Genomic DNA, 13,798 nt, shown 5'->3' on the forward strand with positions numbered 1-13,798 from the left:
TCTGCCTCCATCTCCGGAGCTGCTGGGATTATAGCTGTATACCACCACGCCTGGCTTTATACTCTATTGAAAAGAAACTCTTACTAGCCTATTGTGTGTTAGTCAGTTTTCTGTTACTGTAACAAACACCCAAGATAATCAGGTTATAAATGAAAAAAAGGTTCATTTTGGTTTATGATTTTAGAGATTTCAAGATTGATTTGCCTGTTGCTTTGGGCCTGCCGTGAGGCGACACATGGCAGGGAACCTGTTGTAGAGAGAGGGAGAGGTGGGGCCAGTGTTCCAATATCCCTTTCAAGGGCTTGTCCCCAGTGACCTAACTTCCTTCCACTGGGCCCATCTCCTAAAGCTTCCACTGCCTCTCAGTAGAGCCACGAATTGGGGCCCAAGCGTTCAACACACTGGGCTTTGGGGATACTTATCTAAACCATAGGGTATCCCCACTTTATGGATGATGGGACTGAGGTCCACAGGCTGAGAGTCTCCTGTGGGTCACTGGTTATAAATGGTGCAGTTCAAAACCAGATCTCTTTTCCTCCAGAGGTGTGTTCTTAGCAACAAGCACTGCTGACTGCCTCTGCGGTTTCCTTCCTCTGTCCTCTTCCTCACCTACAAAAGCAAGCTCTTCATTCAAAATGTCTCCCTTTCCGGAAATCAAGGTCCTTCCCAGGTTCAAAACTTGAAAATCCCATGATTCTGTCTCAATCTTGCTCTTCCCCGGCAGCACATGTTCCCCTTTAAAACACTGCCTTCCAGCAGCCTTGCTCGGAGTTGACTTCAGGAGCTGTTTTTAGAAGTCAACAACAGAAAACTGCAATTATTGCACACTGAGGCTGTCAGACGCTCCCTGGGTGCCTCTGCCTTGTGGCTCCCACGTTGGCTCCGCTTCCCTAAAAATAATTCAGCTCCACATCTGGTGCCGTGAGGAGATGGAGGTACTTACCAGGCTCCTGACATTGACCCCGGATATCAACATTTACTTCTTATAGAAAGGAAATCTTCCACCATCTGTTCTTCCAGTGTGGGGGCGGGAGGATGTGGAGTTTTTTACGTGTGTGTTATTCACGTTTTCTATAATTACTAGAATAAATAAATATTTCTTTTATTCATTTTATTTCTTAATTAATTTTTTTAGTTTTAGGTGGACACAACATCTTTATTTTATTTTATTTTATGTGGTGCTGAGGATCGAACCCAGGGCCTCATGAGTGCTAGGTGAGCGCTCTACCGCTGAGCCACAACCCCAGCACCCCCCACCCCCCATATATTCCTTTTATAAGGGAAAAATAATTTCACTTAAAAATTTAGACCATTAAAACAAAACAAAATAAAAATCTTGGTAATATATATTGTACACCCCCCTGCCTTGCTAATTTTGCCCCGTTCTTATTTTGAAGTAGTTAAAACCATGGGTTTTTTTTACATGAAGAGATGAGGGTTAGAACCTTGACCTGGTCATTTCCTTAGCTCTGTGACTTTTGGGCAACTTAATTATTAACATTTCTGAGCTTCGATTCCTAGTCAGTAAAATGGGAATAATGATAGCAGCTACCTACAGAGTGGTTGGGAGGGTTACACAAGAAGATCAATGTGTGGAGAGTCCGGGCACAGGCAGTGTCCCGTATCTGGGAATTCAATTTTTTAAAATTAATTCTGTGATACTGTGTTGGGGGTTTAGTTGTTGCTTTTGAGATGGCCTCTTCCTATGTTGCCCAGGCATCGACAAACTCATGATACTGCTGGGCATGGTGGCATCCACCTGTAATTCCAGTGACTCAGGAGACTGAAGCAGGAGGATCACAAGTTCAAGGCCAGCCTCAGCAACTTAGTGAGACCTTGTGTCAAAATTAATAATTAAAAAAGGGGTGCTGGGACTGTAGCTCAGTGCTAGAGTGTTCCTGGGTCCAATCCCAAGAACCAGAAAAACCTCAAAACCGACCAAAAAAAAAGGAGGAGGAGGCCCCCAGCCCTCGCCATCTCACCATCTTCTGCTTCAGCTTCTTGAGTAGCTGGGACTACGGGCTTGTACAGGGCACCAGCTGGTTCTGTGGTATTGTTGATATTCCACTGCAAGGGCGAGGTGCTCCCACACCCTGCTGAGCTGTGTGACTCTTCGCCTGGGGTCTGCATTAAAAGGTCCTCGGGTTTCTGTGCCTGTTCTCCCTGCCACTCCATTCTTCCAAGTTTATTTCATTTTATTGTGGTTGAGGTTCAGCGCACACCCAGCAGGATGCACTGGCCAGAGCTAACAGCTCCATGATCACGTGTGCCTACTGAATGTGACCCCACCTGGCTCAACACAGGGCATGTATCCAGCACCCCCGGGGCTCCCTCAGGCCTCTGTGACTGACGGCTCTTGCTGAGCGTTATGTCTGGGAGATGGGACTGGACCGCTGTGGGCAGCACTGGGTCTCTCTTCCCAATGCCGTGTAAATATTCCTCTGTATGAATATGAGCACAGCGTGTAAGCCCGTTCACCTACTGATGGACACTCATACCGTGCCCAGTTTGGGGCCATTATGAGAAATCCTGCTACTCTGATGCTCTTAGATCCCTTTCCCTTTGGTGGCGCATTTGGAATGGCGAGGTCAGAGGGTGTACATTTGCTTAGTTCTATCAGATACTTCCAAGTCACTTTGCAAGGTGGCTGCACCACTGTACTTTCCCATCAGTGATGCGAAGCTGTCCACCTGCTCTGCCTCTTCACCAGCACTGGGTGTGATGAGTCTTTTTCACGTTAACTATCCCGCTGGTTGCATGGCGGCTTCTCTCTGTGCTTTAACTTCCTTGATGACTAATGAAGCAGGACACTTTTTGGTGTCAGCCAGGGGACACCATTTCATTCAGTTATGCTGTTAGACTGTCTGATGGGTTGACTTGCCAGAATGATGTTTAAGAAATGAACACACATGCTTGAAGGGGACTCGAGGCCCCCAGGATAAAATAAGAAGAGTTTAGAAGCCCGTTTCAGACACCTGCTTTGGCCTTCTCGGCTTACTTTGTAGTTCTTGGCTGTTTGGTGGCCGAGCTTACCAGATCCCTCAGATGAGTGACATCTTGTGAATTCTAAATGATGCCAAGTGAACTCTTCAGTTGCAACCCAACTTTTATTTCTGTAGTCCACCACGGGGGAAAGGAAGTCACATTTGTTGAGCACCTAGTACATGTGCCAGGCACTGGTACCACAGGTACAAAGCGCCTAGTACTTTAAAAGCACCATTTCCTTCAGGACTCAATGAAGTTGAGATTATTATTTTTAAACTTTTTTATTTGCTCCTTTTAGTTATACAGGACAGTAGAATGTATTTTGGCAAATTATACATGCATGGAGTATAACTTACTCTATTTAGGATCCCACCTGGTGGTTGTACATGATGTGGAGTTACCCTGGTCGTGTTTTCAAACACAGGCTAGGAAAGTGATGTCCAGTTAATTCCACTGTCTTTCCTATTTCCCTCCCCACTCCTTCCCTTCACTTCCCTTTGTCTAATCCAGTGGATTTCTATTATCCCTTCCCTAGCCTCCCTTGTTTTGGGTTTGCAGCCACAAATCAGAGAGAACATTTGGCCTTTGGTTTTTTTGGGGATTGGCTAATTTCATTTAGCTTGATAGTCTCCAGTTCCATCAATTTACCAGCAAATACCATTATTTCATTCTTCTTTATGGCTGAGTAATATTCCATTGTGTGTGTGTGTGTGTGTGTGTATATATATATATATATATATATATATATATATATATATATATATATCACACTTTCTTTGTCCATTCATTCATTGAAGGACACCTAGATTGTTTCCATAGCTGGGCTATTGTGAATTGAGCTGTTATAAACATGGATGTGGCTGTGTCATAGTAGTTCGCTGTTTTTAAGTCCTTGGGTATAGACTGAGGAATTGGATAACTGGGTCAAATGGTGGTTTCATTCCAAGTTTTCTAAGGAATTGAAGTTGAGATCATTGCGTGTGCCTATAGTTCATTGAGGCTGGGGTTGAGGTGGAGGGTCGCCTGGCAGAACCAGGCTCTAATCCAGAGTCCGCTGGATCCCAGAGTCTAGCCTGCAGGAGCAGCATACTGTGGGTGGGGGGACTTTATTTTTCTAGCAGCTCATGAATCAGAAGCTTTTTCTAGCAAAAAATCTTACAAATATTTCTCTAAGAAGTCCCCTCTACCAAGCCGGGATCACAGTGGAAGGCCCTTTTCAGTCTCCCAGCCCTAGATCTGGTGGACTGGAGTCAGCGGCCGCAATACTCCTGCAGCCTCCGACTGGCAGACCCCCCACGTCTCACCTCCCCCCATCTTTGGGTGCTGACTGGGTGCAGTGGTACCGTTTGGGGGTGGGTCCCCTGAGGATGTTTTTTCTTGGTCTGGATACTTTCTAATGATTCCTTTAGAAAGTCCTTCCCCCTCCTGATTGCGTAGGAGTACGTGTGCTGAATACTGTAGAACATCTGGAAAAACAAAAATCTACCTGTTTCCTTTCATTTTATCTGTTTAGGTTTTGTTTTGTTTCTTTTTTCAAAGGGGGAGATGCTAGGCTATAACTTTGTTGAGGCAGTGGATGTAATTTTGGAGGCAATGAATATAATTATGTGCAGGGAAATCGCATTTAGGGTATGTGCTATGAAGACCTCACCCAGGACGAATGTAACGTAGGACCCACTTCTTCTAAAAGAAGAAGGTCATTTTTATTTTCTTTAGAAAGGCAGGAAGGACAAGAGCAAGAGCCAGGAATGGCCCAATAGGAGAACCTGGTTCCCAGTGTATCTCTGGAGACGTCACCAGGGTTGGCTTCCAAGACCACAGTAAGGAGATGGTGTCTCAGCTCCTGTCCTTGTCTCCGTTGGGGACATTGTTAACTTGGCATACAGCAGTTTCAAATTTGCCTCATCAAAATTTATAGGCAACGTGCCCTTGACATTTCTCCTCATTATTCGAACTTTGCAAAAACATTTTTTTTTTGGTACCAGGGGTTGAACCCAGGGCGCTCCACTATAAGCCACATCATTTTATTTTTTGTTTAGAGACAGGATCTCACTAAATTGCTTAAGGCCTTGCTAAATTGCTGAGGCTGGCCTCAAACTTGTGATCCTCCTGTCTCAGCCTCCCAAGTCACCAGAATTATAGGTGTATGCCACCATACCTAGCCATGTCACATTTTTTCAAGGCCACATCCTGTTTTGTCAAGTTTATAAATGATTAGATCCCTAGTCGTTGCCTGATTGTGGGGTGTTTTTCTTAAGCTGCTCTGTGGTGAGTGACAGGGTAGTGAACACCTGGGTCTTGTGTACATCGATGTCACATCTTTGATTATAGAAACATGTGCCATCCTAGCAGGAGGCAGTTGTGAGACCTTAATCCTATAGAGGTTAAGAGCAGGAATGCCAACTGTACATACAGTTACTCAGCTACTAAGGAGACTGAGGCAGGAGGATCACTTGTGACCAGGAATTTGAGATGAGCCTCGACAATATAGCAAGACCCCATCTCAAACAAACAAACCCTCCTCCCAAAAAAACCCCCATGATGCTGGGCATGATGGTGCACGCCTGTAATCCCAGCGTCTCGGGAGGCCGAGGCAGGAGGATCTCAAGTTCAAAGCCAGCCTCAGCAGTTTAGCAAGGTGCCAAGCAACTCAGTGAGACCCTGCCTCTAAATAAAATACACAACAGGGCTGGGGATGGGGCTCAGGGGTTGAGTGCCCTCAAGTTCAATCCCTGGTACCAAAACAAAATCAAAAACAAAACAACTCATGAATATAGGAGACAGACAGCTTAGAGTGACCTCAGGCAAGTTATTTTACCTGGCTGCGCCTCAGTCTCCCTGTCTGTAAAACTGGGGGAAAGACCACCACTGAACCTAACTCTGACTCGATCAGTGTCAAGTGCTGAGTAAACACCATAGAAGTGTTAGCTTTTATGATTTACCTGGAGTCCTGGAAGATAGGTGTTAATTGGATAAAATAAACACCTGAAGGGCTGGGGATACAGCTCAGTTGGTAGAGAGCCTGCCTGGCATGCCCAAGGCCCTGGGTTCAGTCCTCAGCACCACCAATAAATAAATAAACACCTTAAGATTCCTTCCACCTATTGCTACTTGAGTGTGACGCAGCCCCCTCTCGCTGGCCTTGGGCTCCGGGGCAGCGAGTCCGGGAGCATCCACAGAGGCAGCTCCCTGTGCAGTTGGTGGGCTTCTCCTGGCACTTGGAGTTTCCTGGGTATTTTCCGGCTCCCCCTCTAGTTGAGGGCAGAGGCTATGCCCAAGGACAATGGCAGCCAATATTTCTGGAGTGCTTAACTCCGATCAGACGCCATGCCAAGCACGTTACTAGACACGTTTCATGAGTCTTCCCAGTGCCCCTAGCTGGCTGGTGGCATTCTCAAACCTGCCCCGCGGTGGACTCAACAGGCCTTGAGTGATACAGCACTCTTCCCCAAATTTGCTGGATCCAAAGGACACCCCCAAGGCAGCCGAGGGGCCCGTGCTGATCCCCAGGCCTGGGCTGCAATGATTCTGGAGGCCTGGTGGGGGCCCAGGAATCTGAATCCTCGCCCCAGCTTGTCCTTTGTCATGAGGCCCTCTCTGGCCAACAAGAGTCACCTCATGACCCTGAGGTCCCCGATTCTCTCCCTGAGCACTAGGCATTCTCTCTGTCCTGTGCGGCTGGCTGGAAGGTTTTCCTTGGGGCTGTCACCTACCAAACAGGGGAGGATGAGGGCACCCAAGCAGAGGCATATGCAGGCTCGTTAGTATGCAAGGCCCTTCTTGTCACATTGCCTTAACTGAAGCTGAAGGGCTGGCGCATCTCTCGGGGATTTTCCACTCTCCCGGCTCTTCCGGAACTGGCTGGGCACCAGGCTGCCAAGGGGGACAAGGACGACACAGGGCACTGAGATATCTGTCTGATGGAATTGGGAGCCAACCATGATGATGCTCTAGACTCAGGTGGACACTGGCTCTTTCAGCAGCCCTGCCCGTGTCTCCCCCTGACCTCTCACCTGCCTGGGTCCTTTCACTGAGGACCTCCCGTGCAAGGCTGGGTTCTGCCCAGACCAGGACCCCAAGCGGAGAGCTTGGCTTCTCTTTTCTTTCTTTTTAAAGACAGGCTCTCACTATTTTGCCCAGACTGGTCTTAAACTCCTGGGCTCATCTCTCCTCCTGCCTCAGCCTCAGCCTCAGCCTCAGCCTCAGCCTCTCAGCCTCCGTCTGGGACTGCCGGTGTGTGCTGCTGCGCCCAGTGGTCTGACCCTTGCATAAAATTCTCATGGGTCACAGGTGGCATAAGATAAGCCAACCCTGCTGTGAGCACCTTCAATCCTCGTCACTCCCCCGTGTCACACCCCCACCCCCGTGTCACCCCGGAGGCAATCACTTTGGATTCTCAGGTGGATACCCTGTATCCTTAATAGGCTCCTATAGCAAGACTTCAGACATTCTCTATGATCCTTGCAGCGACAGATAAGCGCTAGCTCACTTACAAACCACCCCTTCTTCCCCAAATGGCTAAAGTGCTCTTCTTCTTTTATTGATTGACATTGTAATTTTGAGTAGAATATTGGTATCTTTCTTTTCACCTTTGTGTCTATGTGTGTGTATGTGCAGGGGGGTGGTGAAACAGAGGTACAATAGGGACAATAAAACATACAAGGCACACCCATGTGCCATCACCCAGCCAAGGAAACACTGTCAGCACTTCTTCTTTTTTTTTTTTTTTTTAAGTGGTGGATGGACCTTTATTTTATTTACATGTGGTGCTCAGAATTGAACCCAGAGCCTCCCGTGCTAGGCAAGCGCTCCACCACTGAGCTCAGCACTCCTAAAGCTCACTCCCCCTCCCCGTGGAGCCACTTACCCTGATTCTTGAAGTACTCTCTCTTGCTTCTTCTGGGGGAGGGGGTCTTTTCACCTTTGAATGCCTCTCTCGGCCTCAGGAGTTGCTCACACACTAGGCATCACCCTGCGCTGGCATCGTCTCTCTGTGTCGCTAAGCTAATCCACCTTGAGGCCTGCTCACTGCTGTATAACCACCGCTTAGGCCCACCACAGTTTGTTTATCCAGTGGCTGTGGACGGACATTTTGTTTCCTGTTTCCTCCTGCCATGGCCTCTGATTCCCCTGTCCCAGGACCCCATGCAGGGCTTCCTGCAGGAAACACAGGTGTGGAATCGCCTGTATTCCTCATCAGACTCAGTGTCACTTGATAACACCGTTTCCCGTACGGTCGCACCTCCAGAGACTCTGACATCTGTGTAGAGTGGGACCTGAGGATGGGGACTTCCCAGGCCCCCAGCCGATTCCTCTGTGAGGCTCCCTCCCACCCTTATTTCCAGTCCCTTGGTTCTAGACACTGTCTCCAACTCTCTGCTTTGAAAAGGAAACACAGGGGCTGGGGATTCCTCCCCAAGTCAAAGTGTCCCTCCCCCTACCAAGAGCCTGCAGCACGTCTGCACAGTAGGCCGGGAGAATGTCTCGAGAAAGTTTAAATTTTGAGACTCACAGGCAGCCAGCTTAGAATGCTTAGAACCTGAGGGGGCTTCTAGACGCCTCTGGAGGTCCTATCATCACACCTCTGGAGCTTCCTTTAAAGGATTCCAACACAAGTCTGTTTCTCAGCCCTGGCTAAACAGGAACTTTGACTATAGGCCAAGGGCGGCTGGCTTTTGGGGTGAGGCTCAGATACCAATAAATTCCAGAAAGTGACCACATGATTCTTAAATATAGCCAGAGGGAGAAGCTGTAGTCAGGGGGCTTCAAACTTCATACTGATGTTTATTGGACAACCCCCCCCCCCCCCCCCCCCCGCCCCAGGGTCTGCTAATGCAGATTGCTGGGCTCCACCCCTAGTTTCTGATTCTATATCTGGAATGGCGCCTTGAATTTGCATTTCCAACAATGTCCCTGTGTCCCCCAAACACACAGGGGAGCCGTCTGGCTGGTCTGGAGTTCCGCCTGAGGCTGCACAGGTTCACCCAGGTCCCTCCCCACGAGGAAGCGGGCGGCCCAGAGGCGTTCCGTGTGCACACCTCTTCCCGACCCTGTGCTGGGCAGCCGTGGACAGCTGGCGGCAGGCCATGACTATGGCAAGTGTGGAAATGAGCACTGTCCCCCACGCCACCCACCAGGGACCCGTGAGGGATGCTGGGAGAGCACTTAGCCAGGAGCGGAGTGTCCTTGGCTGTGAAGGATCAGTGTCACATTAACAGGGTCTGCATGCAGGGAGGGTCTTCACTGTGGCTGCCTCTAGAGCGTCCATACAGAGAACAAAAAGATACATATTGTACACTGAAAAAATAGGTCCTGAGACCACAGGCTCCAAGAAGAAAGATTATTTTGGTTTGAGTTAATACAGGTTAACTATCCCTTAGCTGAAAGGGACCAGGAGTGTTTCAGATTTCAGAATATTTTAACTTACATCATAAGATATCTTGGGGATGGGACCCAGGTCTGAACACTGAATTCGTTTATTTTTTTTATACACATCCCCTGGAGGTGATTCTGTACAATATTTTACATAATTTTGTGCATCAGTACCTCGACAGTGTGGAGTTTCCACTGGTGGCATGAAGTCAGTTCTCAAAAAGTTTTGAATGTTAGCGCATTTAAATTCTGGATTTTCAGTTTGGAACACACGACCTGTACAGTGTGAGTGCACAAAGCCAAATAAACACGTTAGACATTTTGATCACTATTAAAAAAAATAGTGGAACACGGAAAGCAAAGGAGAGTGTGGATGCCCTCAGCATTTCAAATCACCTTCTCGGTCAGCACCTGGGCCAAGACAGGGACAGGAGGAAGGGAAGGACAGATTGAAGGACTCACAGGACCTGCCAAGGCCAAGTCCATGCCTGAGAGCTGAAGATCTGGAATTGATTTATTTGAAGTGAATCATGCCCAAGAATCCTTGGGAAATCTTCGTGTGCCTGACATTTGCGTCGCTGACAATGTCCACCCGATTTCATTAGGAAATACCCAAATTGCTGGTGATAGGAACAGACCTCTCAGCTGTGCGGATGTCTGGCTGGTATATGCCCTTAGTCGTGGGGGATCAGGATAAGGAGATAGATGTACCGACTTGGTAATGACCTCAACACTTTCTGCTAGAGCAGGGCTCTTCACGAATAACTGGAATAACTGGAGCCTGGGACCCCACTCTTAGTCATTTGTGTCCGAGGCAAGCACTTGGACACTGGTGGCAAAAACATTCAAAACTGAATGTCTTTGGGCTGGGGATCCGGCTCAGTGGCAGAGCACCTGCCTAACATGTGCCCTGAGGACCTGGATTCAATTCCCAGTGCTACCAAAAAAAAAGAATCCTCTCCAAAAGGATGTCCCCAGCCCACCCTGGGCTGAACTTCTATATTTATTTGGGGAGTAGCTTTTATTTTGGGGAGATTAACTTCCCTTTTAGAAAGTGCCAGGCTGTGTCCAACTAACTTTCCTGTTTGGCAGACTCAGGAAATCACCAGGATCACATTTTTGTCCACATGGACAGAGAAACGATTCTCTTCTGACCTTGTCATTGACCCCAGCAATACCCAAGTTTTTTTTTTTTTTTTTTATTTTATTTGGGGTGGGTGGAGGGGAACAGGGCATGTGGTGACAGACTGGGTTGAGCTGAGAGCCTGGAATCTGTCATCATCTTTAGTAAAACTTCCTTCAGCACCTGGACCTGCAAAGCTCTCTTTCGACCTTTTTCTGAACTGAATTCAGAGTGGCCGTGACTGTGGGGAAGTGGCTTGGGTTTTCAGGTGCAGCCCTCGGAGCACAATGGCTCTGTGTTCTTCCCCGAGGATCTGGGGGGCCAGAGCCAGCAGGCTGTCTCTGGGTTTTGCTGCAACTGCCTCACCCACACATCAGAGTTTCTGGTTTCCAGATGACAAGTCTGTCTAGGTATGTAAATCGATCCTGATTCTCTTTCATCTCTTTGCAGTGAAATGCACCATGGAGGAGCACCAGGAGCCAGCCCACCAGACTCCAGCACCATGATCATCACCCGAATCTCTTCCCTCCAGCGCAATTACCCCGGGCAAGGAAAATGTCCAAATTGTGCTTTCTCTCTTGTGATTTCTTTAATGACAAGACTCAGTACATGTGAAAACAGAATCTTTTCCGCACAAAATAGGATTTGTCACAAACATGCTTAGTGCAAATACTTTAGAAAAATACCTGTCTTAACTTTCTGCATTATCCCAAAATTCATTCTTTCTTCTAGATGTTTCTTCAGTGCTTCAGGAGCATACTATGCCAACTGCTAGCAAAACATATGATGGAAATCTAGTCCCAAGAGAAGTTGAAGTGCTGTTGTTCCACTTTTGCAAAATTCCATATATAGGTCTCAAATCTCTGAATTTCTTTTGTGGTTGTTGTTTGGTTTTGCAGTTCTGGGGCTCAAAACCAGACTCTTGGACATGCTGGGCAAGTGCTCTGCTACTGGGCTACATCCCCAGGCCCGAGATGAGAGACTGAAACTCAGACAACAATCACAAAGGATTTTTTGTTGTCGAGTTTCCCAAGTATTATAGAAAGTTCCAGCTTCTCTGGGTAAATTAATTAACTTATTGCCCTTATTTGTTCTGTGGTTTGCTGTTAACCAGGATTCTCTCATTCAAAATGGCACAGTCTCAGACGAAAGCCCGCTCTTGGTATTGACTTGTTTTGATAAGCTCCCACACATCTTAAGTAAATAGTAAAGCCTTTATTTTTGTGTTAAGAACAGCATTTTGAAAATAAAACCTATCTGCCCATGCTTAACAACCTTTTAAATTTGTAATATTTATATACAGTCATGTATGGTACACATTGATTGTCTTAAAATTTCTTGAATATTTTTTTTTATAAGTAAGCAAGTCAGCCAGGGGAAGATAAAGGTACATTATAAAACACACATTAATACATTTAATAAATATATATTATCTATCAAAAATGAGCCTTAGCTCTTTAATCAATTAATAAAAAGCACCTGCTGAGAACACCCATAAGCTGGTATAATCGTTGCATCCTTGGATTATAAAAGCCACTATGCCCCCTTTTAGCTTGGGGTTTGGCCCGAGGCATTCCACCCAGCCTTGGCCAACCTAGAAAAACATCCAGCGTGCCCTTGATCAGTGTCCTGTCGGCACCTGTGCCCCAAACGGGCACCGGTCACCCAACTTCCAACACCAGACCTTAATCCTGGAAACACTTGGAACTCACAGGACTCCCCAGTTTGTAACGTTCTCGATACTCATTCCCTTATACCCACCCTCCATCTCTAGCGGGGGACATCTAGGGCAGAATGACAATTTTCCGTTCAGTGAGAGGATAAGAGTGGATGTTACAGTCCCAAAGCGGTTTCTAACTGGACAGGGGACTTGTGCTTACAATTAGGGATTATTCACAGCTGCTGCCTCGGGGCCCTTCCCCCAAACAAGTCCTGGTTGCGAGAACGGATCTTCAACAGAGGTGCCTTCCATCCTGGGTTTAAACCAAGATGCCTCTTGGCACTCTCCAGGTGAATTCTGGAGAAGACAGCCAACTCTCCCTCCTGCCCTCACCCCCATCTCTGCCCCATCCTAAGAACATCCAGCCCACCTTGAGCCTTAGAGCCAAAATAAAACAAAACCCAAAGCGCAATAACCTATCAGGAATTTTAAAAGGGAGGAAAGTCTCATTAAGTGAGGATTCCTGCAGCCAAAAATGGTTCTGTTTTCATGGTGCGGAAACTCGACTCTGCACCTGATAGCCATTTCTGCTGTGCTCACCTTTATACGCGTGGACAAGAGAGAACTTAGAAAAGGAGATGGTGTGAACTCCTCCCTTTTGCAAGGGGGGGCTCTTGCAGACCGTGTCACTGATGGTATCAGAAAGCTCCAAAGGACTCCAGAGATCGGGGATGAGCCACCATCTCCTGGCACGAGAATGTGTAACGCTGTCGTTTTTCACTGGACTGGACCGAGGCGTTCAGAGGCTGATTTATTTGCAGGATGCTCGGGGTCCGCATGCATCACCGCCTGCCCCACTGAGCCCCTAGCTTCTTCCCCTCCCACCCGTCGCCCAGGCTCCAAGTTTCTCAGCCCACCCAATGGTGGTCCTCGAGCAGAGAGGACTGGAGTCTGGTTTCCTAGAAGCAAGCACATGCTTTGGGCAGGGCAGGTGGGTGCTTCCGGGAGGCCCAGGAAGGACCGACATCGTCTGCCATGTTTCCCGGCCCCATGCACGGTTAACACAGGAGAGGTACTAGCTGCAGGTACCACTTGCAGGAGGGCCACCCAGGGATGGCCAGCTTGGCCTTAGTTCCCCAGTGGTCTGCAGGGATGGGATAGCGGGGTGAAGAGTGGGGAGGGGACACAGCAGAGACTGGGGCCTTGAGAAAAACCAGGTTTATTAAATCATAGTCAGCTCAGGGGTACTGGCTCATGAAGAGGTCAGCCCCACCCCCACCCCCACACACTGACCTTTTCCGTTTTCTTAAAAGGTTAAAGGCTTAAGGGTAATTTTATAGAAAAAGCGACGTAGAGATTACAGTATATGCAGAAGGCCCATCCTCATTTATACATTCCATGCCGTCAGGTTAAAACTCTTGGCTTTGAACCGTTGCCGGCCAAACAGTGCAGAGAACATGGGCTTTTTAAAGGCCCGGATGTTTGCAATGCAAAATAACAAAGGAATGACTTGCTCAGGACAGATGGAAACCATGACAGAAACAAGGGGCTGTGAAGAGAGCCATTTTCATGGAGCCTGCAGAAAACCAAGATAGGAATGTCCCCCACACCCTCCCAAAGCAGCAAGAAACCCTCCCGTGATTCACTCTGCCCTGGAA

At 47.8% G+C, this 13,798-nt stretch overlaps 1 protein-coding gene across 2 annotated transcripts in view; it reads left to right on the forward strand.

The window, feature by feature from the left end:
- Iqck (IQ motif containing K) overlaps nucleotides 1–11,880 on the forward strand; it is a 119,567-nt gene extending 107,687 nt beyond the window's left edge. For both annotated transcript variants that reach the window (XM_071605837.1, XM_071605838.1), the window contains one exon: nucleotides 10,931–11,880. In XM_071605837.1, coding sequence (XP_071461938.1) covers nucleotides 10,931–10,986 — 56 coding nt within the window. In that variant the 3' untranslated portion in view covers nucleotides 10,987–11,880. The remainder of the gene's footprint in view (nucleotides 1–10,930) is intronic.
- Nucleotides 11,881–13,798: the final 1,918 nt, after the last annotated feature.

The sequence above is a fragment of the Marmota flaviventris genome, chromosome 19 (genome assembly GCF_047511675.1).
Source record: "Marmota flaviventris isolate mMarFla1 chromosome 19, mMarFla1.hap1, whole genome shotgun sequence".
In the NCBI taxonomy this organism is placed as follows: Eukaryota; Metazoa; Chordata; class Mammalia; order Rodentia; family Sciuridae; genus Marmota; species Marmota flaviventris.